Source organism: Bombus vancouverensis, chromosome 7, assembly GCF_051014615.1.
Source record: "Bombus vancouverensis nearcticus chromosome 7, iyBomVanc1_principal, whole genome shotgun sequence".
NCBI classification, from domain to species: Eukaryota; Metazoa; Arthropoda; class Insecta; order Hymenoptera; family Apidae; genus Bombus; species Bombus vancouverensis.
In genome coordinates, this window is record NC_134917.1 from 11633050 (window position 1) to 11659021 (window position 25972).

General features: G+C 35.7%; 1 protein-coding gene across 1 annotated transcript in view; it reads right to left on the bottom strand.

Annotated features, from left to right (window-relative positions):
• Nucleotides 1-25972, bottom strand: part of Fife (regulating synaptic membrane exocytosis protein fife) — a 150521-nt gene that overhangs the window by 59156 nt on the left and 65393 nt on the right. Inside the window, exons 4-8 of the mRNA XM_033338614.2 lie at nt 15051-15132; nt 14501-14642; nt 11642-11896; nt 3382-3541; nt 2148-2447 (exon numbers count right to left, since the gene is read on the bottom strand). Of these exons, the coding sequence (XP_033194505.1) occupies nt 2148-2447; nt 3382-3541; nt 11642-11896; nt 14501-14642; nt 15051-15132 (939 nt within the window). The remainder of the gene's footprint in view (nt 1-2147; nt 2448-3381; nt 3542-11641; nt 11897-14500; nt 14643-15050; nt 15133-25972) is intronic.

The window sequence follows — 25972 nt, forward strand, 5'->3', positions numbered from 1 at the left end:
GCGATCCCTGCGGTCGGTCACAGGATGACATACTCTTATGTCTAACCACCATGACAAATATCACATCTGGGAACAATTTAAACACATTAACTTGGTCGGACCACGTTCGTATATTTTATATATATATAAATGGAAGTAAGGTAAGGCAAAAAGAAACGATAAATTCGAGACAATGAATAAATTGGAGATTCGGTAACAAAGATATCCATTATTATCTGGTATCTTATAATGCAAATGTTTCGATTGTGTATCAATGTTTCGCTATGTAAATTTGCTTCCACTTTGATATGCTATTATTTCGTTCCTTCTTATCGTTGATCTGAATTTCAGTATAGAATAATATTATATTATATATATTTTGTAATTTCTGGTAATAGTATTTAATTTGAGATGTTAATCATATAATGAATTCTCCATTCAGAGGCGCTCTACTTTCTCGTGCGTCATTTTATTTCTATTTAAAGCAAATTACATTATATTTTCACGGACTAAAATCATCTAATTAAAATTGATCTGTCCTTGTTAATTTCTTAGTTTCAATTACTATGAAAGTTTAAAAAACGACTTAATGCTGACAGGTTAATTAAAAGCTTTCTAAAATATTCCAAAATTAATGTTTCAAAAATAAATGCTTTAATATTCTGAATGATTTTCATGATTGATTACGCTGTACGTGACTATTCACCGCCATTTTCAATATATCTGCTCAGTACGTTAACATCAAACGGTATTAATATTTAAATACACGAGATACGAACGTCAAAGAGACAATTATCGAATTTTCATACTTCGTTTCACTAAATTTAATTTCATCGCGATCGTTGTTCCATTAAAATGACAAAGATGCAGTGCACGCAACGCGGTTAATAATCGGCATTCACTGAGTGCGTTATATCATAATGGAAAACTGCAATTTATCAACTACTTACATATGACGCCCTTTAATTAAAACAAGAATTAATTAATGCAGCCGCTGTGTCATAAATTTTCCATGATCCCCAGCTTCATAATATCAAATACGTGGTGAAAAATTACGTTAATACACTTAATTACTAAATCGGCATGCGTTCCCTTCCTGCTTTCGAATATTCTGCAGTTAACGAGATCGAAATTTTATTATTGCACGTTGCAGCCGTGACAACATTTGTATCGTAAATTGTATAAAGTTCGTAAATTCTAGAAGTTAGAAATGTCAGAAATTGATGTTTTCTAAATAATTTTATTGCAATAATATTGCATAATATTGCGTAATATTGCGTAATACAGCCCCTCTTTGCCTAATGAAAGTTTAATCGTAAAAAATATCGTGAACTGTCAGAGTTTACGCATAGTCGAATATCTCGATTTTAAAAAATGGAGAAAATCAATCACGCGAAAGAATCTAATAGCACAACGTCGATTGCTTCAAAAGAAATTTAAGAAATTCTATGGAGTGCGATCAATGATTTTCGTAGATTCTGAGAAAATATATAATAACAATGAGATATTTAAATACGTTAAATACGCTATACTTAAATACATTGTAATGGTTTTGTAGAACACTGCGTGAAGCGTGATGTGAAACTTTCAAGAATAATATCGTGGAGAACATTTTTATACGCTTTTCCCATATGCGATGCGGCTTGAAAATTGCATAGCCACACGTCTATAGTTTTCAACACGATCGTTATTACTTGTCAGGTACATGTAACATATCGATTCCCGTGAGGGGAGTGACGTCACACATGCGTGACGGTAGTAATTTTTCATTTTATAACAACATAAATAAAAGAAGTTTATTAATTACAGACCAATGGCATGTACGTGCAGTAAAACCTCCATAATCTTAACGCCTACTATTCTAAACGTTCCACGGTCCTCTGTTAATATTTAATATGAAACTGGTAGCAGATGCGCTAATACTTTGTGTGCGACAGTACCAGAAAAGAGAGTGATAGTATTAGCTGTCCAAAATGAAACAGAAGATGCTTTATTCAGCTTTAGAAACCAAAAAAAAAAATAATAATAATAATAAAAACGGAAAAATGACACAAATGAAAAAGTGTATACAAAATCGGATTTGTACGCGTCCCGCTCACTACCAACGATATACGAAAGATCTACATTTACGTGTGCCGACGATAACGTGTTGATACAACGCGATTTACCTTGCGCTGAGATCGACGCTCTTTGTTGAGCCGCTGCGATGGCCATGGCGTTAAGTCCACCGGCTCCTGGTGTGGCATACACGTCGTAGGCTGATGCCCGTCTCGGTAGTTGCACAGGAAGCCCTAAACCAGGTTCCGGATGAGCGTGTTGTCCTCCACCCCCAGACATAGCCGCCACGTTCTTCATTTCGTCGTCGTACGATCTCTGTCTGGTCATTCTACGAGCTGTACTACTTGGACGACGTACATGCCTTCGACGTTCTTCCTCCTCGTCCGGATTCAATATATCCGGTGGCTCTCCTAATGGGACACGAAAGGTCGTTATGGTTTTGTGGAACTCACGTTTTACAGCGAAATATTCAGATAAGATATAAAACAATCGTTTTAGAAAATTTAGTAGGCCAGACGTTCTGGATATATTCAGATCGCGATTGCAAATAACGATTTCTAAATGTTGCGAATCGAAACATTAAAAATAGTATCGTACAAAGACACATGGAATATTAACATGAGTTATGTCTGAGTTGTCATCTGACAAATTATTTCCAGAACGAACATCAAATTAATACTCTTCTACCATTTGACATAGTATAAAATTAATGAAACTTTTTCTCATAAACGTTAATATTATCGTTTTAACAACGTACGAAATACATTACCATATTTCGTAGCAAACAGTTTAATAATCGAGCCCAGAACAATAATTACTACGCTTTTATTTACTAATGAAGAGTTTCTAATAGAGTGTATATATAACGAGTGTGTTTATTATTTCAAATACGAATATGAATCGTATACTTCATAAGATATCTGCTGTTATCGTCAGTAACATTGAATGAAACGTATCGTCGTTACATTCCACGCGATATTCAATATCCTACGTAAATTTATTCGCTCAAGAAAAGGAAAAGGGGGAAACAACGCGACTAAGAATTAATTCAATTTGTCTATAAAAAGCTTCAATATCCCTTTATATTTCTACGAGTTCCATATAAACCCATGTTTCGTTATTCTATAATAGAAAGATAAAGATTGCTTGAAAGAAGACTTCAGAAAATAACATTTCCTAAAATTGGATCACCTGCAGCTGGAAATAGCTATTCCGCGTTTATTTCGAAAAGAAGAGAAACGACTGACAGAGGAGAACATGGTTACAAAGAGTAAAAAGAAGAAGAGAAGAGAACAGAGAAAAGAAGAAAAGAAAGGAATTTAAATCGTGAACAAAGATTCTTACCACCGACAGAAGATGCTACGACAGCGACCCTCTGGGGACTGGTGGCCCTACCCCTATCGACCTGGTGACGATCCGGCGAGGTCGCCCTAGACCTGATGTTGCGATCCAGGTCCCTTTCCCATCTGAGCTCGTCGCGGCGTTCTCCTGCAACCTTTCGAAACTATAACATTACGACACACAGATTAGAGTTTCACAGGGAGTGACACCATTGCGTGAAGGAGTTATGACTGTTGGCGTGACAGTGCTCACATCGGGGAGTGTATCGTACACTGATACGAGAAGCTATGAGTACGCGGGGAACTGATATGTCTGGAAAATATTGAATGATGAACTAGTTACGACTGCGTTCATACGATTACTCTATTTCTTCTCTCAGTTCTGTCTCTACTTTCTTCGCTTTCTTGTCGTTTGTTTTTATTCTCGAGATACGCTTTTCAAATCTAATCGACATTTGACAGCGATCATGAAACGATTTATCGTTCAAATAATTTTAATTTTCTTTGAATTTTCACGAAACTAAAATTATGTTCATTTTTCTTAACGAACAACCACTTAATGCCATTTTTAATAAAAAGGGGAAAAAGGTAACTGCTGATAGACATAAATACTTCAATTCGGAACTATTATTTCGTTTGGAAAATTAATTAACTTCGCTATTGTACTCTTTCATAAATCATTAAGAACAATCAATAATATTACGCTATTCGTCAAGTATTGTACAATTAACGCATTCGTACCATACGGTGCGAGTACGCAATAACAAAAAAATTATTGGAAAATTTATTGATTTCTACTGTATCACAAGCCTCATTAGCGACAAAGCTAGCAGCGTTTCGATTGGTCTTGTATAAAAACTTCGTAAGTTTTTAAGGATACGAACAATTATGAAAAGTTATGGAAATCCATGTAAAATATATTACCATAATTTACTTTCTTAAACTCGCTTGTAAAATTAAATTGTATTACTATCGCATACCTATCATTAGCTAGAAAAATTTGGAGATACTGTTAATACTATCGATATCTATTTTTCGTAGCGCTAATAAAATAATTCTAATGAATATATTAAAAATGTAATAAGACAAAAATATAATCGGCAATATTTGAGTGAAGCACAAAACTGGAGTGGAAAAAAAGAAGTAAGAGGAATTAAAGAAGTAAGAGAAATAGGTCATTCACTGTCAGACGCAGTTTGCATCCAATATGATAGAAACCACATTTCTATAGTTTCTCATTTAAAAATTACTTCTGTTCAAAAATATTCAGATCAATAACACATTTTTAGAGGCATATAATTTTCTACAATTTTTTTCTTTTTTTGAGAACTTTTTATTATTTATGCGAGACTAATGAATATATTCTTGTAATTATACTATGAATAATTTTGTTGTTCTATACAAAAGCTTAAATAATAAATTCCGTAAATTGCAATACGTTCTCTTTTTCATGCAAATTGTCTAATAAATAAGTATTTCGAAAATGAGCTGGATTTATTATTCAAAGGAAATCACGATTTTCATTAAATGCTGAACAATAAACTAACGAAGATATGCGCTGGTCCATTTCATATCCCATAAAAAAAATAACTTGTAAGGAATGGAATTTTTACTTCGAGAAAAAGTTAAGCAGTAACTGAACTTTCTAGACCAAATTACTTCCAAGTTTATTTCTACCCTTGTCATATAAAGTTGAGTAATTGAAAATTATCTCCATTTATTCCTTTCGTATTTTCTACAAAGAAAATAACTCGAGTTTAACTACTATTATACTAGTAACTACTTTGTACTCTTAACTACCTATACTGGTATACTACTGTCACAAGATTTCTTAAATATTTTCTGTACAGAGCTTTCGTTTGAAAGATTTCCACCTAAATACCTCGAAGGCAATGCATTTTCAGGGAAAATATCGAATGCAAAAATCTCACGGTTTCGAGGGAACAATGCAATTTGTGCTATTTTTCTGTGACTGGTTGGTCTTTACCAAGATTATTTGAAGATCGATTTCCATTTCAAATAGAAACTTGTATATTGTCTTTTGCAGAATCCTATCCTACGAGAGAAAAGAGGAAACTTTGCGTTTAACATTTTTTTTTTATTAGACTTCAATTTAGAAAGATGTTTCATAAAATAAGAATTTTTTTATATTCACAACTCGTAAATTAGAGGATGGAGAACTGTGAGATACGAACTACGCTTACTTAATTCTTCGGTAATGATTACATGATAAGGTGAAATGAAAATTCCACTTTTTTATACGATCTTCTAATTACTAGCGCAATTTTTCACATCTTTTATGCTTCTATACGAAGAATAATCGAATCTTGTTTTATATAATCTCTACTTCTCGCTTTAAATTTATCAAACGTCTCAAAAATGCTTCAGGAGCAAAAATACGTAGAAACAATTTTTTATCACGAAAGGGAGACAGGATACAACGATGACGTATGTACAAGCCGATCAGCTATTTATCTCGAGCAGATTTATTATTCGCGTTTCAGACTTTGCGTTTATCACGCATCGAATCCCGGTAACCAGATCCCATAAACAATCCCCGGCAACGGCTACAGGATCTTTCCGAGCTGTTCGAACTCTTCAAATTTGTAACTTGTTGTCAGGAAACGTCAGTTAGGGGAGACAATTACTGACGTTGCCATGGCGAGATTGAAAGGCTCGGTGGAAAAGGGAGAGCCGTGGAGTGAGAAGAAAATATAGGAAATCCGTTTCCCAACGGCGATGCCGATGTCACCATATCGGAACAAGTGCACGTGCACACAGCCGTTTTACGAAATCGAAGAAACGTCGTTATTTACGACGAGCTTTACCTGATTCCTACGTTTGACACCGATTTATCCAAAGAATTATTATTCATGTTTCTCCAATTAATTATCTATGGCATCTCTCCTGAAACTGGTCTGTCGAATCGATTTTCGGATTTCGGTGCCGAAGCTACGAGCTGACGACCGGCTGTTCCAATTCGAGGCGTAATCGAGGAAATTGCGTCAAATTTTAACGGAATCGCGGGATCTAATTTTCAGATTCCCCTCGCTAACGCCGGTCGTTCGACGCCGGTACTTCAGCCCCGATAAATTTGTCGCGAACTGTTATGCCGGGGTTCGTGTGTGCTTCGCGTGCTTACGTCACCAACCTGTTTCGGTCGAGGATACGCCACTATACATTATTCATAAGTTTGGTAAACCGTTAATTTGTGTACTAACGATCCTGTGCATTCTTTATCCGCGACTGCAGCTGATGTACGTACATCTCAACAGATCTACTTTCATTGATTGCGCAATAAATTACGACGAAGAGAGGCTGTTCCGATTCATCGAATAATGTTAGGTTCTTCGGAAAAATCGTAGCTTTTCTGGCGTTCTGATTTATTTTTCGCTGGTATGGAAGAACAAACAACGTGAGAATAAAATGTGTTGAGCCTCGTTTCATCCTACGAGTGTATACCTGTGCGTACAAATGAAATTTGATGGAATTTTGCTTTAATAAAAATAGTCCTTTTACAGAACCTACTAGTCGTAACCATTCGACTGACTTTCGCATGCAAGATAACCGATCCTGTCGATTATCCATTCCCCTTCAGTCGGCAATTAGTCAAATACGCGTGTACTTGACAAGCTTTTAAACTCGATTTTTTCGGAGACAAAGCCTCCAATGGAATCCTGTGGATTTTGATTTTCATCTTGTATCAATCCTTCATGCCACGAATTTAGGATCGCGTATATAAATTAATAGAATTTATTACAAAGCACGAAGGAAAACTTGAAATCACTACGAGAGAATTAGATGAAGATAATGCTCGGAGGATTTCGTTCTACAAAAGGCTACAAAGGGTTTAACCATTTCAAGAACGAAACTCAAAGAAGTTCTAGGCGCGATTACGTGGGAAACGCGAATCGAAAATTGGAGAAATGAGTAAGGAAATAGAAAAATGTATTTCGTACTAATTCTCTTGTTACACAGAGATTGAATTCGGTCCCTTTGTTATTGGCAACCGCTAATTTCCGGCTGTGTACCGAGCAAAGATTTAAAGAGGCAGAATCTGCGATTCGCGACCTCTTTTCACTTTCTTGTTCCCTTTTTTCGACCGATTTCCGGATTTACCGTAACCCGACGCTCTCAATCCCTAGCCTGCCATCCCCTCCTCGCGTGGCCTCGTCCCTGATTTCAATTTCATTCCACTTTCTTTCGTTTCCGCAGTCGTTTCCAATGAAATGAGATTCTGCCGATTCTTCTCTCGGCTGACAAAAACGATTTCCAATAAATTCTTAGGATCGAAAGCGCGACTGTTCCCTTATTCTTAGCTCCTCTCCCTCTCCCTTTTTCTCTTTCTCTCAATTTGCACACTTTGTATGGATCCCTTATTGCCTGCGTTTCTCTATCCGAGGAACACTTACAGATTGCATTATGATTGCTATGAATGAAGCCATTAATTGCCAGTTTTCCTTTGCAAATTCTTACACAACCGTAGAGGTCGCAGTGAGTTTTTTAGAAGCGCGTGCTACGAAATCAGATTGAACAAAGATGACAGAATGAAACAATTATTAGTTGATTCTCCTTTAACTTGTTGATTTCAGCCTCACTTTGAAACTAAAAAGAGATATTTTGATATAAAATACTATATATGTATAGCGGCTATGCTTGAGTAGCAACGGGGCAAAATGTAAATGTAAAATGTAAAGGAATCCGATAAAATGTTTCATGTTCAAATATCTTTGAACTAACGACTTTCCCAAAGTAATATTTCCAAAGAAATAGGAGATAAAAGTACCAGCACGATAATACGTGGTCGCATTCGCGAACGTATACGTGCTCGTAAATATATAATAATAACATAGAAAGAATAGACCACTTAAAATCATTCGATCGCATCTCGTTGTCTTCCTTTGAACTTTGACCCACTTTAACAATGCAGATAGCATCTAACTGTTAAAGTTTCGTAAAACGCTCTATAAAGGAATTGGTACCCGAATGAAGATTAAAAAAGGAAATCAACGAACAGTGTTGTTCGATTAAAATCGTTAAAACGTTGTGTCCATTTTAGACATTTCTAGCAAGATAGTTTGTTGTACTTGTGTTTAATTATCGACAAGCATTTACATTGTTAGATAAATTGACGTTTTCAAACATTTAGTGAACACTACAATTCCTAGCAAAAAAAAGTCTAGCAAACCGCGTGCTAATTCTGTAATTTCAACTTCAGTGTCAACATTCGAAACGTAATTACTAACGTCGACACGCTCATTTAATAATTCTTCGTAAATACGCTTCTCCCAACGACAGCACTCACATAATTAACTAACGTAGTTAAATATTATCAAGTCTTACAACTCCTTCTTTATCCTCTGCAACCTGCGTCATCGTTACTGTTTAACATTACGTGGGCCGCGACGAAGCTCCACGAATGAAAAACTCCGCCGCTCGAGAACGAATGACGCAAATACGAGCTTCTGCTTCCTAGCGAGCTCTTTTCATTTTTCTTTGACGCGTCCAATTCTTCTCAGAAACTTTTAATATAGCGAATGATTTTAACAATTGGATCGGGCTGTAACATGGTTTCAAACGAATTTTAGAAAAATTGTACAGAAAAATGTTCCGCTACTCAACCAGGTTTTTCGTCGTTATAAGAAAAGAAAACTATACACAACTTCTCTGAATCATCTCGTAGTAAGGAAACATATATAAAACTATATACTTTAGACTTTATATATTCTTTATTATTTATTTTATTTATTAAACTTTATTTATTAAATTTAATTTATTAAAAAGTACGCGAGCGAAAATATAAATATCTATCGAGTGTTCTCGTAATCAATGTAGAATGACGAAAATAAAATTCGAAAATCAGAAACACTCACGATGCTCAAATTAATTGCAAACCAGAATCTACTGTTTTTCTTTTTTTTTTTTTTTTAATTTTGCCTAACAAAGTTGATAAAATCGTACATGTGAAAATCTATTTGCAATTGAACATACTTACACGTTAGTAGCATCAAATGACACATAAACGAGAATTATATTTAATTAATCAAGAAACGTTTTCGAGAAACACGGAGACGCATGATCCCTCAAAGGCACGACCTTCAAAGCCTCAATCTTCAAAGCAGTTGTCTCAAAGCTAGCGTTCGCGTCCTATTTCTTGTAACGAACATCCACTTGCTCTCCGACTTCCAGTTAAGTTTCAACTAGAATATCTGTACTTTAAGGGAAACCATACACCCCGAAGTTCTAATTTATTATACGAACCGTGGATGGTTAACGAGTCGCCGTATAATATAATTTCTAAATGTCACCTTCCTAAAACAATTTTTGCCGCGTGCTCTTTGCCCAAGGTTTTGTCGGGCGAAACTTTTTGTTCGCCATCGTAACTCGTTTCGAAACTTCGTTAGTGACTCCTGCAGAAGATCGTAGATAGTAAAATGACCGTCTTCTACGAAGATGAAATTAGTCAGGGATATCTCTTATGCCTCCATGGTACTCGTTAACGAGTGCCATTTAGCCAATGATTTAGTCGAAAGATCTCTCGCAGCTGGAAAATTAACTGCTTCAATTTTATAAAGCGTACACGCTTAACTGCAAAAGTAAATAGAGACACAATTTTGGTAATACGAAATTAATCGACGGATGTATCTAATCTTGAAACTGCATCTCTGCATAAAAAAAGAGTGAACTTGTATCGTCGTATCCTTCTGCCTCGTACGTAAGCAGTAAAAAAAAAGAATAACGAAAGAAGTTAAGAAATCAGCTTTGTTTCCTGTGCTTATCATAAACCATGCCAATGAAGACCGATCTTTGACAAAATGTTTCTCGTTATGAGATATTTTATCATTCGCGAGGTTTGTCAAATTATGACAGTCTATTAGATCAAATCATTGGAGAAAGCGTATCTCGAGTGAAACACATATGAAAAAGAAAACGTTTGTAAATATTCTACTAATCTATTATCAATCTTAACGAAACACTCAACCCTTCATAGCTGCGACAACTATAGTCCCGATTACAAGCGTCTATACGATCCATACTATTTCGTCTATCAAATCTCCAAGTTGGAATATTGGAAGATCACGCGAAGAGGAAATTCCGGATGATTATTTTGCGATCGAGAAAAGAACTGGACGAAGCATACTTTCGAAGCATAAGACACGTTGCAACGTACAAACATGCATCTAGCGACGGAGCATCATATTGCGAGACAAATAACCCACGTTGACATCCAGACTAAATAAAATTGCTGGAGGCGAGCGTGCTAGATAGCACTGGTATACCGCCAACCGATCAAAGCACAGCTGCTGGCAATGTTCAGTTCTCGACCGCAAACAGTTACTTACAGTCAGCTAGTGAAGGGTTAATGTTTCCTTTACTTTGATTATTCGAGATAATAATAGGATTAACGCGCTATCGATTGCAAGTAGGACGTTATTTCTGCTGTAGCTAACCAAAAATAGATCATTCTCTGCTAGAGAGTTAGAAACACTTGAGATATCGCGTCGTTAGATCGAAGAAAAATGTGACGGTTTGATTTATACAATCGCAAATTATTATACAGTTGCTTCGTTAATATTTTTCTCATTTCTTCTAATATGATTTGCGTAGAAATTAGTATAGTTCTTTCTGTTGCTCTTCTAACGTATGGACGTTTATTGTGTTTCGAATTGAACATAATAATTAATCACTTTCTAATTAAATAAATAAATAGTAAAGGCATATGGGATGCAAGAGGAGCATTCTAAGCTCCAGTTTACGTTGTCAGTTCTAAATCTGAAGGTTAAATACGAGAGATGTGAAGCTTGATGGTTGAAAAGGCGTATATTGTAGCATATAAGAATATACCAAAAAGAAATATATCTATCCTTCCTAGTCTGGAAGAAAAGAGCTACGGAAAATAAACGAGAAGAGGTAAAATATACCTAGAAAATTGAATTATTTCGTTGCTGAATCGAAGCGAAAAATATTGACGTTTCATCTGTATAACTCGGTATATTTCAATACAAGTATCACAAGTATAACACGATAGTTAGAAGGATGGAAAATAAAATACCAAAGTAATTATTACAAATATTTTTGCAGAAGATCTTCATCAAAATCTCCATTCAAACTTGCAATCGATACCATACATCCTTTCTCAAGCATGACCGATTGAAATGAATACGATGCACAAAATAGATGTGGCAATGTATTCTGTTTCATTGTCGAGAAGCACGATTGTTTGAGAAGCACAACTCAGAGACGTCACATAACGGCCGACTTACCTTTTCGAGTTCCTTTAAACTCGCGGGTGACACATCCGAATGCCTCCTGAGTTCCGGGCTCCTCGGGGGTGCCAATCCGGAACCGAGACCGCCGATTTGACTTCCGCTCTGACAGCCGAGTCTCGCGTCGCTATGCCTTCTCTGGAGAGCCTCTAAAACTGGCACCTCGAGTAAGGAATCGGTCGATTCCTGTGTCACGATCGGCTGGTCCCGAGACGCGAGTTTTCGTCGACACACGCTGCACCGCCAGGACGACTGAAAAAACATGCTCGTGAAACTTTCACGCTGGCCAATCGATCCCAAGCGACGAATAAAACGCTCTCTGACCAACCGATAAACGATGTCGTCTGTTCGATCAGATATTCGATTCGATGGAACACCTTTTGTGTAAGCAGCGACTGCACGGCAAGTTTCACTATCGGTCTACGTAGATTTGTTAATAAAAAGCAAAATATAAGGATTATTCAGTTTTCGAACTGGTACCTCTATTTTATATACAGCGACCCGCAAAAGTGTTTTAATATTTGCCATAGAAAAGTCTTTTATGGATACGTTTTGCGTATCGTGCAAAATCTTTCGAAGCTTTATTAGCGCGTAGACTGCGCATTTGTTTGCATGTATACGAGATTTAGGTGTGCAAAAATACGTAGAATATGCAAAGTATCGGGGCTGCAATAATTTTTGACAGGTATAGCAAATGTCTATATTGATTCTGTCTTTTTACTTGTATTTATAAAGGTGTAAATTATTGCATAGACATATGCACTTTGATCATGAGACACGATTATGATTATTGTGTTAGGAGAGGTATAAATTTGTATTAACATCTATCTGTCAGTGTAATCGATGAGTGTAATCTGACTGTACGTGAATTCGCGAATTGCCAACGAAATAATTAAAAATTCATATCTAGAAGGATGCGTTCCACATAAATCATCAGTGGCAATCTACCATAGCGCAAAACCGTCGAGGCACGTATGATCCAGCTTTGATTAATTTTAAAGCTGTTTGGTCGAACGAGTCGAGAGGACTAACCGAACGTACGTCGAATAAACACAGGTAACAGGGAAAAATAAGAAAGCACGAAGAATGGCTGATAGAGAGGCATCGCGAGAAATGGGGCGAACGAATATAAATAGAAGACGAAAACGAAACGTATAAAACGAAACGACGAAGACAGAGGGAAAAGGAAGATGTAAAAATGAATATAGAATATTCAATGAGGAAAAATGATAAAACGAAATTAAAAAGAATATAATGACAATGGCGAAGGGAATATAAAAATGAAAAAAATGGAAATAGGTAAAAGAAGATTAGAATAAATTGCATTGTGCATCCGTTAGGCTATTATCTCGCTTTTTTAAATCTTCCTGATATTCGAGATAGATGGAAACAGGGATAACGATAATTAAAAATGGCGGTGAACCAATGGCGTAACTATCATCGACACAGAGATAGACGATATTGATTATTTTATAAAATTTATATATCAAAATAAACGAACAGATTTTCCGTATCTAATAGAATGCCAAATTGCGTTTGTGAAAATCTGATGTAGAGAAATATTTCTATTCGTATCTTTTATATTAAAACAATAAAGAAAGGCGTATTTGAAAAAATAAAGAACCGTGCGCCTTTACGCGAATTGCCTTGCTTCCTCTAATTAAAAACAAATGTGCAGCCACGAACATCGTTGACGGTGGCATTCATAGAAAATTAAACGGCATAAAAGTCGTGCATACGCCGTTGCAAAGAATTCTCCTTTCCTACTTTAGCCTCTATTTCGCGCAGTGTACAAGCTATATCTACCGTTTCGAATAAATGCTTCTCATTTCTGTGCCGCTTTAATTACTCGATTATTGATTTGGATGCCGCCGCTTATTTTTCTTAACAGATATACAATATGCGACTTAAGATGTTCACAATTGCAGATTTATTCCTCGGTAATATCTAAGATCAATCATAAGCGTAGAGAAAAAGATCAATCAATCTGAAGTATTTTCATGTCATTTCGTGTCTTTGATATTAAGTTATTTAAGTACTAAATGTTTCGACGAAACTACAAGTTTATTTAAAAGAAAGATACCGCGAGTTGTTCGATCAAAGTATTCGTAGTTGCTCTCTGCGACTTTAAGCCATCTGTCAGGCAAGTAATGAATTCCATCACTGGAAAATGTCGTGTCTTTGGACAAGATGGAATCGTCAGGGCGTGGAGAAAGCAGGACTTTCTGTGAGATCATTTCGTGGCAACGTAGACCACACGCTGTTTTCGCGGCAAAAGAGATCGCAACGTTTGTGACGTGTTGCAGCAGCCAGCTTATTCACCACACGTTACTCCTTCGAATACCACTTGCTCCGATCGATGCAACACGCCTTATACGATACACAATTTCAATTAGCCAATAAGATACAAAAATGACTCGACGTTTGGATCTCTTCCAAAGACGCTGCACTTTGCTGCGATGAAATTCATCACTTGCCTGGTGGATGGCTTAAAGTCATAGAAAACAACGGCGAACACCTTTCGATTGAACAACCTGCTGCATTGCTTTCCAGATAAACCTCGAGCTTCGGCAAAAGATTTGCATCATTCATTTGTACACCTGTATTTAACGCGGTTCCTCGATCCTTTCTTTGGACGCAGCCAAAGATCGTACATCGTTCGACCATTCACTGAATGTGTCCTATACATTCCACGAAATCTTTCGAATGCACTTTTGTCGTAGGTAGAAATTATCGGAATTATCGGATGGCAGGTATCCGAAATTAATTGCCGGAGTTATCGATTGATCGTCCCGAAATAGATTTGGCTATAACGCAAGAGAAAGAGAGAGAGGGAGAGAGATTTGAAACGCCTACCGGATCGTCGGAATTCGTTGTCGTTGAATAGCAAGCGCAGTCCTCGCAAACTTTGTGTTGGCACTCGCAGCAGATTCTCGAGGCTTCTTCAGGCGCGAACGACTTCCGACACACTCGGCAATCGTCCCCGGTTTTCGACTTCCTGAAACGTCCAAGTTAACAGACCGTTGAAGTTTTCGTGTTCGAGAATTCCCCTAAGACGAATACGTTTGCATCCGAATACGGTCAACCATCGGGTTTTGAAGCAAACAGTCGTCCGGTTCTATGAACTTTCCGAGACTAATGTATTATTTGCTGTTATGTATTATGTTCTAGTTATTTGCAAGCTTTAAATTTCATGTATCGAGTGTGCGAGCTTTCTCGCGCCAACTTTTGTCATAATATTCTATGGATACAAATAAGAAAATATGTCACGCGGAGCTCTATATAGCGAACTTTTACATTTGGTTTCAATATTTTAGTGCATGTGGGGCATTCGGCTGTTTTAAATTATTCAATTCGCCGTATTCAGATGGTCGAAATTTTAGCATTTATTACTGAAAATACTCACGTTTTCGTTGATTCTGTCGTCGTTTCTTCCTTGGGCTGTGTCTCTTCAACTGGTGTAACCTTAGCGGGACCAAATTTTGTCACTACGAAGCAGAAACAAACCGAGGTAGGTAATCAGTGTGTAGGTAAATACAATTTCAACAAATTGCATAAAATTTATTAAACAACCGTATAATATTCCAAAATTATATGATATTACTATCCAAAATTACTATCAACACGTAACATATATTCTCGTCTTTTTATCTTCTAAAAGATCGTGAAGAAATTACCGTAAAGGGAAATGCACGGATGATGTGAACAATTTTGTACCTTCCTCTATTTTCTCTAGAAATTCTTGAATAACATAATTCAAAGAACGCCATTAACTCTGACCATATGAATAATGTGTAATTGTTAAAGAATAAAAGTACATTAAAAATTACAATATATATTATAATAAAAAATTGTTCTGAATCTGTCAAATCCCAAATTCGTATTGTGTCAGTTCATAAAGATAAAATCGTAAGGAAAGGTACGTGTAAAGTAAAAGCATAATGTAAATTATGAAATATCCAGAACTCTAAAACGACAAGCATCCTGTTTATTAAACTGAAGCAAACGAAGCACAGTAGTAGTGGCGTATCATAAGAGATACGATATTTAGACCGATTAATACTCCTTTGTTCTCAACTTCTATCGGATTGTACACTGCAATAAGCTCTAAAAACAAAACGTAGCCAACACGTACTACAAGTTATACGGAAGCTTGCTTTGTGAGATTACTGTTGAAAATTCACGAGGGCCACCGATAAAGAGACTTGCAAATTTCTGTACAGGGAAAAACTCAACTTGCAGATGTAAGTAAAAACGTTGATTGCGATGCAGTTGTTCAAAGCGAATATCGTACACTAACATTCTCAAATTTCAATAACTCGATTATGTGTATAAAAACCGATCTCTAATTTTTTCCCCGTTTTTAGTTGGTTTAGAATCGTATAACGTTGGTTTACTGATAGAATCGTATAACGCTAGTTTTTATAGAAAATTATTATTAAATTCATAAAGTCAAAAGCATTTCTCCTCGTCTTTCCGCGAAATGAACAGATTCGTGTATCATATGAAATTGAAATTGTTTATTTAGGATTTGCTGAGCTCTACATTGAAATAAACGATACGTCAAGGTATTAGCCCGGGATTAAATCGTGATAGTCTTTCTATCACTTTGAAACAACCTTCTCTATCTCGTATAAGAGCATTATCTATCTATAACTTGAGAACCAAACAGGATGATGATAATAACATGTTATTAAATAATAAATATTATCCTGTGTTAAATAAAAATAAACCAAAACTAACTGAAACCTCTTTTTGGAAGACTACATTAATTTATTTGTAAGTTTACCTTCTCTTTTGCACCGAAGGAAGGTAGAGAAGTCTCTCGTTCCGTCTCGAAAAAAGCCTATCCCTTAATGCCATTATCTGCGGATTATTTAACGAGTCTCAGTTAGCTAAGCTCTCAAGCCAATAGAAGCTTAAACTCATTATTGCCGCGGTCCGGGATACTCGAGGGCGTAAAAGGGTGTAGCTGAAAATGCGGTCAAATCGTAACCAGCGTTCGTGTAAATCTTTAAACTGACGAAGAGTTAGGCCCGTAATTACCGCCGCCGGCATAGTCCTCCGGTATACTTGTTAAAAAGTTGGCCGAAAGGGGAAAAGTAAGTAGAAGACGCTGACGAAGCTACCTTCACGAAGAAAAATGGTTGCGCATCTTATAAATGTGCCCAGAACAGGAAAGCGTACTTTAATTTAGAGGAAAATTAGTATCCCGGGGATTTTCAGATCGCTCATTCTGATGGCCCTCGAATGGCGATAACGAAAAACAAAACGACCAGTCCAAGCGTAAAGGATAATTCATGTTAAAAGAGCTTTGAAAAGTTCGTGAATCAAAATAGACGAATCACGACAAAATTGCGTTTAGTATAAGTAAAAAATTTGTAATAAAGTTATTAGTGTTTTATCAAAGTTGTAGTAATTTTTTAACAACTTCTGAAACTAGGAGATTTTATAACGATATGAAAATTAATTGTCCAAGAATGGTTTCGTTATTTCATTTCTTGTCAATGTTATCATGTCTTAATCTTCATTAACGTGCATTTCCTCGCCGTAATAAAGAAATCGTAATTTAACAATTTTAGTATCTTAAATAGGTTGGTAAAAAAAGTTTATAATAACGTTTGTAATTTTGATGCAGTTCGAGATTAAGATTTTCAGTTTAAGACTCTGGAAAAGATTCTCTACGTTTTACAACCTCCTTCGTAATTCAATTTTTAAATTCATATGCAATCTGTCGTTTAATTAAGCTAATTGCCCCTCGCGAAAATTAGTAATAGGATCATGTAAGGAAACATCTGGAACGTTTTTATGTTGTCAAATGAATGCATCCGAAGAATACATTCCCAGGATTAGGTAGCGTGCGTAACGTTTATGTGCTGTTTTTAGGAAATTAGATTTTGTTAGGAGTGATTAGTGAATTAGATTAGGTTTAATATCGTGAGTGGTGATATTTGTTCCGACGACGATTGTGCTAGAAATAGTATCATAGGCTTGTCGCGTGTAATTGTTCATAGTTGACTAGTTAAGAATCCATCAAGGTTATGCTTGAACGAACCTAGATTTGTAGTTGTGTTATTCAACACTTGCATTAACAGAACGTTCTCTGATCCCTCTACATTCCTCAATTATCTTATCGTTACTTTCACTTCATACAAACAACAAGGTAACATTTTTGGAATGTCAGAAAGTTACAAAAGCAATTGTTTCTTTGTTCGTATCGATTTCTAAAGTTCTTCGTTCGTCAGTCGGTGCTGGTTTTCTGATCTTTCGTTAGCTGTCGATTTTCGGTCAAAAAGTTGAATGAAATCGAATCAATCGCAGTTTACAAGATTGCAATATCACGGATAAATTTTTAGTTTGATGAATAATTGAGTTACGGAACTACGAGTGAAAAATCAAAAAATTACAAGTTTTAAATCAATACCTAGGAAGCTCAGATTGACGATTAATCAAAACTGTTTTCAGAGATTAAACTTGCTCGAGATTAATTAAAATTTAGTAATTTACACGACTCTATCGAAAAACGTAGACTTTACTAATTATTACTATTACTAGTACTTAACATTTCCTCTTTGTTTCAAATTTGTGCTAATCAAAAAATCGTTAATCTCAACAATTGGAGATACTCAGATATACTATATATATATAGTATATTAATAACCCTGAATCTTTCTCTTTCTCTCCTTCGGGGATATTGTAACGAAGCTATCAGATACACCATCAGCCCCAAACCAGTATAATACCGAATACGATTAAATAGCTATTAATTATAGATAGCACGTAGCCAGCCTATTGAATCTGATGGAATGTCAATCATATTGTAATATCTGATGAGTATTTCCCTGAACATATAGTATCCATCAAACTAGTACTCATCAATAAACTCCAAATTAAATTAATCAGCTTAAATTAACCAGTTTTAGGAAGAATGTTACGCTGTACAAATATTGTTCGTAGTTACAAAATGTGACTATAAGACGATTAGTTTTCTTTTCTCCATTCTATAATTGCCGACAACTATCTCCTTTCAAGAATGAAACAAAGTTGTTTCAACGTCGGCAATATGATCTTTCACTTCCACTGGCGCGGTCAGCATTACGGGTCTTTCAGTTCCTGGCCTGATCTCTTATCGTTTTTGGTTTTAAAAAATTCTGAAAAAGTTCTGAGGTACTCGTTACAATTCCTAATTTACTATACGGGTGCTACCTCGGCCAAATGTTAATATATTTTTACAATAAAACTAAGCACTTGTCGGAAAGTTACGAAACAATGGGGATTTGTTTGAAGGTACACGGTTTTGTACTAAGCAAATATTTAGGGAAGTTATCATAGTGTTCCACCCACAAGACTATGATCTTTCGAAAAACAGATAAAGAAATTATCCAGCCCTTAGAGAAGTATATAATATCGAGTGCTAAATTTTCGAGACTTCTCAGTGGATTATCTATCATTGGCAAATGACTCGAGATCTTATCTCAAACGTATGTAAAACATAGGAGCCACGCGATACACCTACACGATCACGTTTAAGTCATTATACATATGACAATAAAAAAATTCACTTACTTAGGGAAAATCTAACACGTACGGGAAATATGGATCGCTGAAAGCATCATTTTATGAGCTCATTTTACCCTCGTCGTATTCAGAGCTAAATCGAACGAAGCAAACAGTATTTGGACAATCGTAATCTTATGGCATTTTCAGGTGAAGAAATCGCAAGGTCCGAAAGCTTCGCTTCGGAGAAATTAAGCAATAAAAATTCCGTCTGCACCTCAGCCACCCGTATTACCGCTGGATGATTAATAATACGAACATTCTTAGATTTCAAATCGAAGCAAGAAACTTCGATCAAATACGATCTTCTACTCGCATAAGAAATCAAAGTTTTAATTATACAACGTTAACTATCGGAAATTCTTCGTCTATATATATACATTCTTATCCTTACTTGGAATTGCTCTTCGAGCAACGACGCATAACCTCGAAACGATCATCGAACCGATCCTGAGAAATTTATTCAACGCCTGAAAGTTTGCCAACGAAGTCGACGACGAGCGATTTCTCAAACAGCGCAAACAAGCCGGATTACGGAAAGATGGAGAAGGCTCGAAGGAAAGTAAAGTGGAAATGCTGAAAGAAGGGCCGTCCTGGGATTCGCGGAGGCTCCTTTATCGCCCTCGTATCGTCCTTCGAATATTCGCAACTTCGTCGAACAAAGGGAACGTCTCGGTGACTTGCACGAACGATCACCGCGAGAATAAACGTCTAATTAACCTAAAAGTTATCCGACCGCCGCTCGCTCTCCCTTGCCTCCTTTTTACGCGATGCAAAATTTATCGGCAGGCTTAACTGTCTCAACTCCATTTCACGTTCCATCGACTCCCTTACTTTTATGCGCAACGTCGTCCCATCATTTGGAACGTTCCACTTTTGCGCGAGCCTCTCCTTCGTGTAATTGCGACATTGAAATATTGCGACAGCAGTTTCGATTTGTATCATTGATCGGGATTACGGCGACTGATTTATAGAAAAACAAAGACGTCAAAGTGTCTGTTCGAAAACTGCTAAAGTTGTTATTGAGATATTTATTACACAATGGGATTGCCAATTTCTTTGTAAGAAGATCAAAATCGATCATGTTCGACGATGGAGATGAAAATTGAAAAATTTTAATTAAATTCGAGAAAAATATTGTACGTCCGTAGAAATTTGAAAAAAAGTACTTAGATACTTGTGTTACTGACGTACGATGTATCTCTGAATGACATCCTCTCTACGTTTGATACAAATTTTATTTCGCAGAACGATATTTATAAACCGATACGAATCTCATTTTACATTTACGATATTGTTTTTGCTGATCATTCCTTGAAAATAAATAATCAACCCACGTTTCGTGATTGCAATTTACATCTTCTGTGTTCTATCGGATACACAATTTTTAATTAGAACTCTTTGAACGAGACGAGACGATAAAAAAACGCCATCGTTCTGGCAAGGGACGAATGAAAGGAACGATTCCCTTGTGCCCATTTAATTGTGCCAGACGAAAAAAATAAAGAAAAAGAGGGATAATGTAAATGCTAAAGAGGCGACTTTTGCCGGACCACTTTAGGGTTGTATAATCCTCGAGTATTCTAGCGTTTCGAGGGTGGCTTTTAATAGTTCTCGCCTATTTTGGTTATCTCAATGACCCTCCATTCAACGAAGCGTTCTTCAAACGAGACTATTCCACGAGAAACAGAATTTGTCGAAAGAGAAATATTAATTAAACATAAAAACTTATTGAAAGGAAAATTAATGAAATTGATAAACTGCAGAGACGTTAATTTTTAATTAATTTCAAAATCTCAGTGTTAAAAGGGAAATATTACTTAAACATAGAGAGAGATTAATGAAAGAAGAAGAAAAGTTCATTTTCAAATTGCTCCAAAACTTTCTTTATTTCCTTTAAACTATACTACCGATACTTCTTCTTAGAGAAGAACTAACATTAACTTTATTTAAATTTACTAGAGATTTATTTATCTCTGAATTTAATTGTGGATATTTACCTATTAAATTAATTATAACTCGATTAATTGCATTTATATTAATTTGGATAATACGAGAAAAGGTATAATTCTTCGGGATAATAATTAAATAATTTTAATTAGACGCGAGTGTTTCTACACGTTGTATGTAAGCAATTAAATAAGGAAAATTACGTCTGAAAGAAGTTTATGGTATTTAAATGTTTCGTAATGACGAACAATGCGATGTAATCAATAATAATTAATATTTCGATATTTTTTCTCGGTTTGCTATATTTTAATGAAGTCAATATGATAATTATAGCGCCTGGAAGGTGGTAACAAAATTATTCTCTATTATTTCCCGGAATATTCGCTACTAATCTATCATAAAATGTTATTGTCATTCGTCAAATGGATATAATACAAAATTTCATTTACTGTATTATTAGATATCATTGTATGTGTATATATGTATTTATACACGTGTAGTATTTATTGTAACGGCGCTTAAAGCCTAGTACAATCTATGTTTACATAAGTACACGTTTAATAGGATTTCGTTTGCGTTTTAACACGTGGGCTGTATCTATAACACAGTGTTTCCAATATCGTTTGTTATATTAATGTACATCAATGTATACTGATATACACAAATAACTATGCCCCATTATTTATCGTATGAAATATATTTTACATTGTATAAATATTGAAGGTACATAAATAAGTTGACTTCTCGAGTGTTGTGTTTCATTAATTCAATAATTTCCACTAATTTGTTGAACAATGTCTTCATTAAATTATTTACTAAAACAGAAAATAATCCTACATGTAACAAGAGAATACTTCTACTTTTCTCTCTCTCTCTCTCTCTCTTTCTCTCTCTCCATATTTAAATACCATTTTACTCAACATTCATCTCATAATTACATTTTGTCTTGCAAAGTAGTACGAACGTTCTATACATAGATCCCTTTAAACAGCATTATGCATGCATACGCGAAGGATAAAATAGGACTGCGCCTTCAATATTTCATCTTTCTCTCGTCAAGTTCGTCAATATTTCGTCTGTTTGTAAGTTATAAACCAATTAGCATCGTTAATCCGAGGAATTCTGAAAAATTTATCGAGTTACAAACGAAATTTCGTTCGCTTTAATTAACGCGAAAGTCGCTTAAGAGCCTGATTATTCGAAAATCGTAAAACCGCATTATTTCCCTTATATTTCGTATTCCAGGGTATTTCCATATTCCATCTGCTGGTAACCTCAGCTTTTAATAATGCCGCGGATCGTATTTCGTTTCATTCCCTGAGATCCATCCCTATAATTACTTGCAGGCTTAAAATAATATGAAATCTGTAAGGATAGAACGTAGCCGGAGTAATTAAATACTTTCGATTTGATAAAGAGAAATTTTCGCTTATCGACTAGAGGAATTTTCTGGGCTATTCGTACAGTAATTTCGTTATCTTAGAATTATTAAAAAGTATTCGTAGCTTTTACCGTTTAGTAGACGGGAATACGTTTAGAGCGATGTTTGGGCAAATTGCAGAAAGTTTTGATTAAATAATTACGTTAGTACTATAGGTGGATGGAAAATTCAGTGGAAGAAGTACGCGCTTGATTATTAAAATACTCTGCTTTCGTACAGAGGTTGATAATCGACCGAAATTACCGGAGAAACAGTTAGTTAGTCAAAATTTCACCGATATACCTTTAGGATAATGAGCCAAATGAAACAGCAAAAAGTTATGAAGAATGTTTGCAGGCATTGCGAAAAAGATAATGAGTTTATAATTACAGGCTGATCTCGGGTTTCCTGGTGCATACGCCGTTGAAGGAATTTCATCGAAAATATCTACATTTTAACAATTTTTAAATAACATGTACAACTTGTAAAATAATGTAGCATGTCTGTTTAACAGCTACAATGGAAAATCCAGTGCACGTGTTCGCTAAAAGTGAAGAAAAAATTCAAATTATAAAAAATCCGATGAAACAATGGCGGGACAAAATTGCACGCTCAGGCAATCACGAAACAACTTTTGTTACCAGAAAAATTAATTGGAAGAGAGTAGAAAGATTTTACATTGAAGATAGTGGTAGACAAAACGTAATAAATAATTCATTGCTCGTACTTGAACCAGCAATCTTGACCTGGATATATTTATTATCTTTCTAGAAGAACAATTATACAAAATAACTTTGTCTTACGATTGGAAGCTGTTTGTTTAACGATATCTCTACACGTAACGTTATTATGACACTTATTATCTTCTTTGTTTTTCTAGAATCCGGAGTTATAAATAAATAACAAACGGTAGTTCATAAATTTAATCAATTTAAAGTCTGAATAGAGGGAAAATTGTTGAAAAGCGCTGTAGAAATAAAATTTCGTATTTGGATTAAAGGGCGGAACGACTTGTTAAAACTAATTACTACGTACAACTTGTTCCATCGATAAGAGCTACTCGAAGCTTTTGGAAACCTACATGAAACTCTACGTAAATAAGAGAAATAAATATTTATGTATCTCATAAAAGAATAAAAATTGCTACAATTAAAAACATACTTCCCTGTGGAAACCGATCGATATTAATTAAAGGATTACGCTTGAAAGCTATTTATCGGCCCTTTTAGCCCGATCACTTTGCTTTGTTGAATAAAAGAAGAAAAAATTGCTAAAAAAAAAAGACTGGCATATCACTTCTCCTAAGTGGTACGTACGGTCCACTTTGATTGATAAGATGGTTCGGAAACGATGTATCGCAGCACGTATCGCAATAATAACTACACAGCTATAATTATTATAACTGGAAATTCGCAAATTTTTAGATAAATGTCTCAGACATATCAATCTTTCCACTATAAAAGTTTCATAATTTTCCGAACGCTCCACTAGATAACGACAACGTGACTATTGAAATATTCATTTCTGGCTATTGCACCTCCTAGCAATTTGTAGTCGCAGATAGACTTAAAAGTAACTTAAAAGTGCAATCAATGTCGCTTATCCTAATATTATGAAACGTTTCCTTCGTCATTTAATTACGAGTTTTGTTAGATGAAGTTCGTTTCCTTCGTCCCCTGGAAAATCACCTTTTCGCAGTTGCGTTACTGTCGCTCTGGAACGACGATGTTCAAACGTGCCAAGGTATTCGATCGTGAAGAGAAGACGCAAAAAGGACCCGGTGCAGACGAATAATAATAATAATCTGGACGAATAATATCCGTGTTTTGCGGCGCGAACGCGTACCAAGATATTCTCAGTTTATCCGACCTCCGACTCGCTCGCGACTGTGTTCCATTAATTATCTCGATAATTAACAATGCGATTGCGTTTCGAGATCAATTACAGCAATGACCTCCTCGATATCAAACAGCCGGTAAGCAGATTGAATGCAATCGTGGCAGATTACAACTAAATAGCACGGTTTGAATGCGAGCGAAATCTCTGCACACATGTGGAACATGGTGCGCGTAGAAGAAAGGAAAGGGGAGGAAGACAGTCAGCTACGTAATTGTGCGAAAAATTTCAACTAATTATTCGTGCTTGATTCGCAATTGTTCTACGAAGAAGTAAAACATTCACCGTGGTAAATTGAATCGTATGACATTACGCCTTTTGTGTCTCGTATATTTAACGTCTTCCTCAAATTTATAAACGTTCTAAATTCAGGGTACTTAATCATTGTACGTATCGTTTCGACAGAGACTTTCCCTATGAAATAAAATTTGTGGAAACTCGTTTTAGAAGTAACAACGAAATGAAAATAATAGGAAATACTATTAAATTCGTTCGTGAAATAGCTTCGCATGCAGTTTGATTGACCGGTTTATCAATTGTCTGCTTCAATTATCTGCTTCAAAACGAATATCTCTGGTTATCGACTGCGAGTGTATCGTACATTTATGGCGTACTCTTTGTTTTCATTTATTGAACGATGGAAAAGTAATAACGCGTATATAATGAATACAAATTGCAAACGTTAGCCTTTCACGTCGCAGCCGTCGAAAGGCTGACGCTTGGTATGAAATTCGCCGGGTAGAATGTTACGAAAATTTACATTTTCCCCGTGACGATCGAGTATCTATCAGCCCCTGGAAACGCGTCATCAACGTCTGTGACGTGGGCGGGATTTTATTTCGCAATTTGTAGATCCACGTTCACACCAGCGATACAGCAATCAGTCGACACGCATCGATAAGGTGCAACGTAGTATGCATTTTCAAATCAAATTTTTCAGCCACCGTGAATTATTTAAAGAAGACGTAGTGATTGTGATCATAGACGCGCAAACGCTGCAAAAAATATTCCTACATATTCTTATTCTTCGACGAAGCGTTTTTTTTTTTCATTTCAAGTTTCACATTTCATTTTCACGATATTACGTTTTTAATGTGAACGCCTGCAAAACAAATCGGCATCCTCATTTTCCAACGAAGCGTTTCTATCATGTACGTTTCATTCACGTAATATCAAATTTCTGTAATCATGTGAATCAGGGCTACGAAACGATGTGAAACTCAATATGCCTGGAGTTAATTAATTAGTATATATAAATGCTATAATAAATAGCATTCTTCGCTTTATATTAAAAAATGTGCGTATTTTCAAGCCTGACTGCGTGTGACTATGCGAATAAAATCTGAAATTGAGCTTCCGATTAAATTTATTTATCGATATTATAGAACGCACCGTAATCGCTCAGATATATTCTCAACGTATTATTTTTCTGATCAAACATAATCAATCAGTCAATCGGACGACTAAAATTATTTAAAATTGCCGTACGATTTATTTCCTATTTA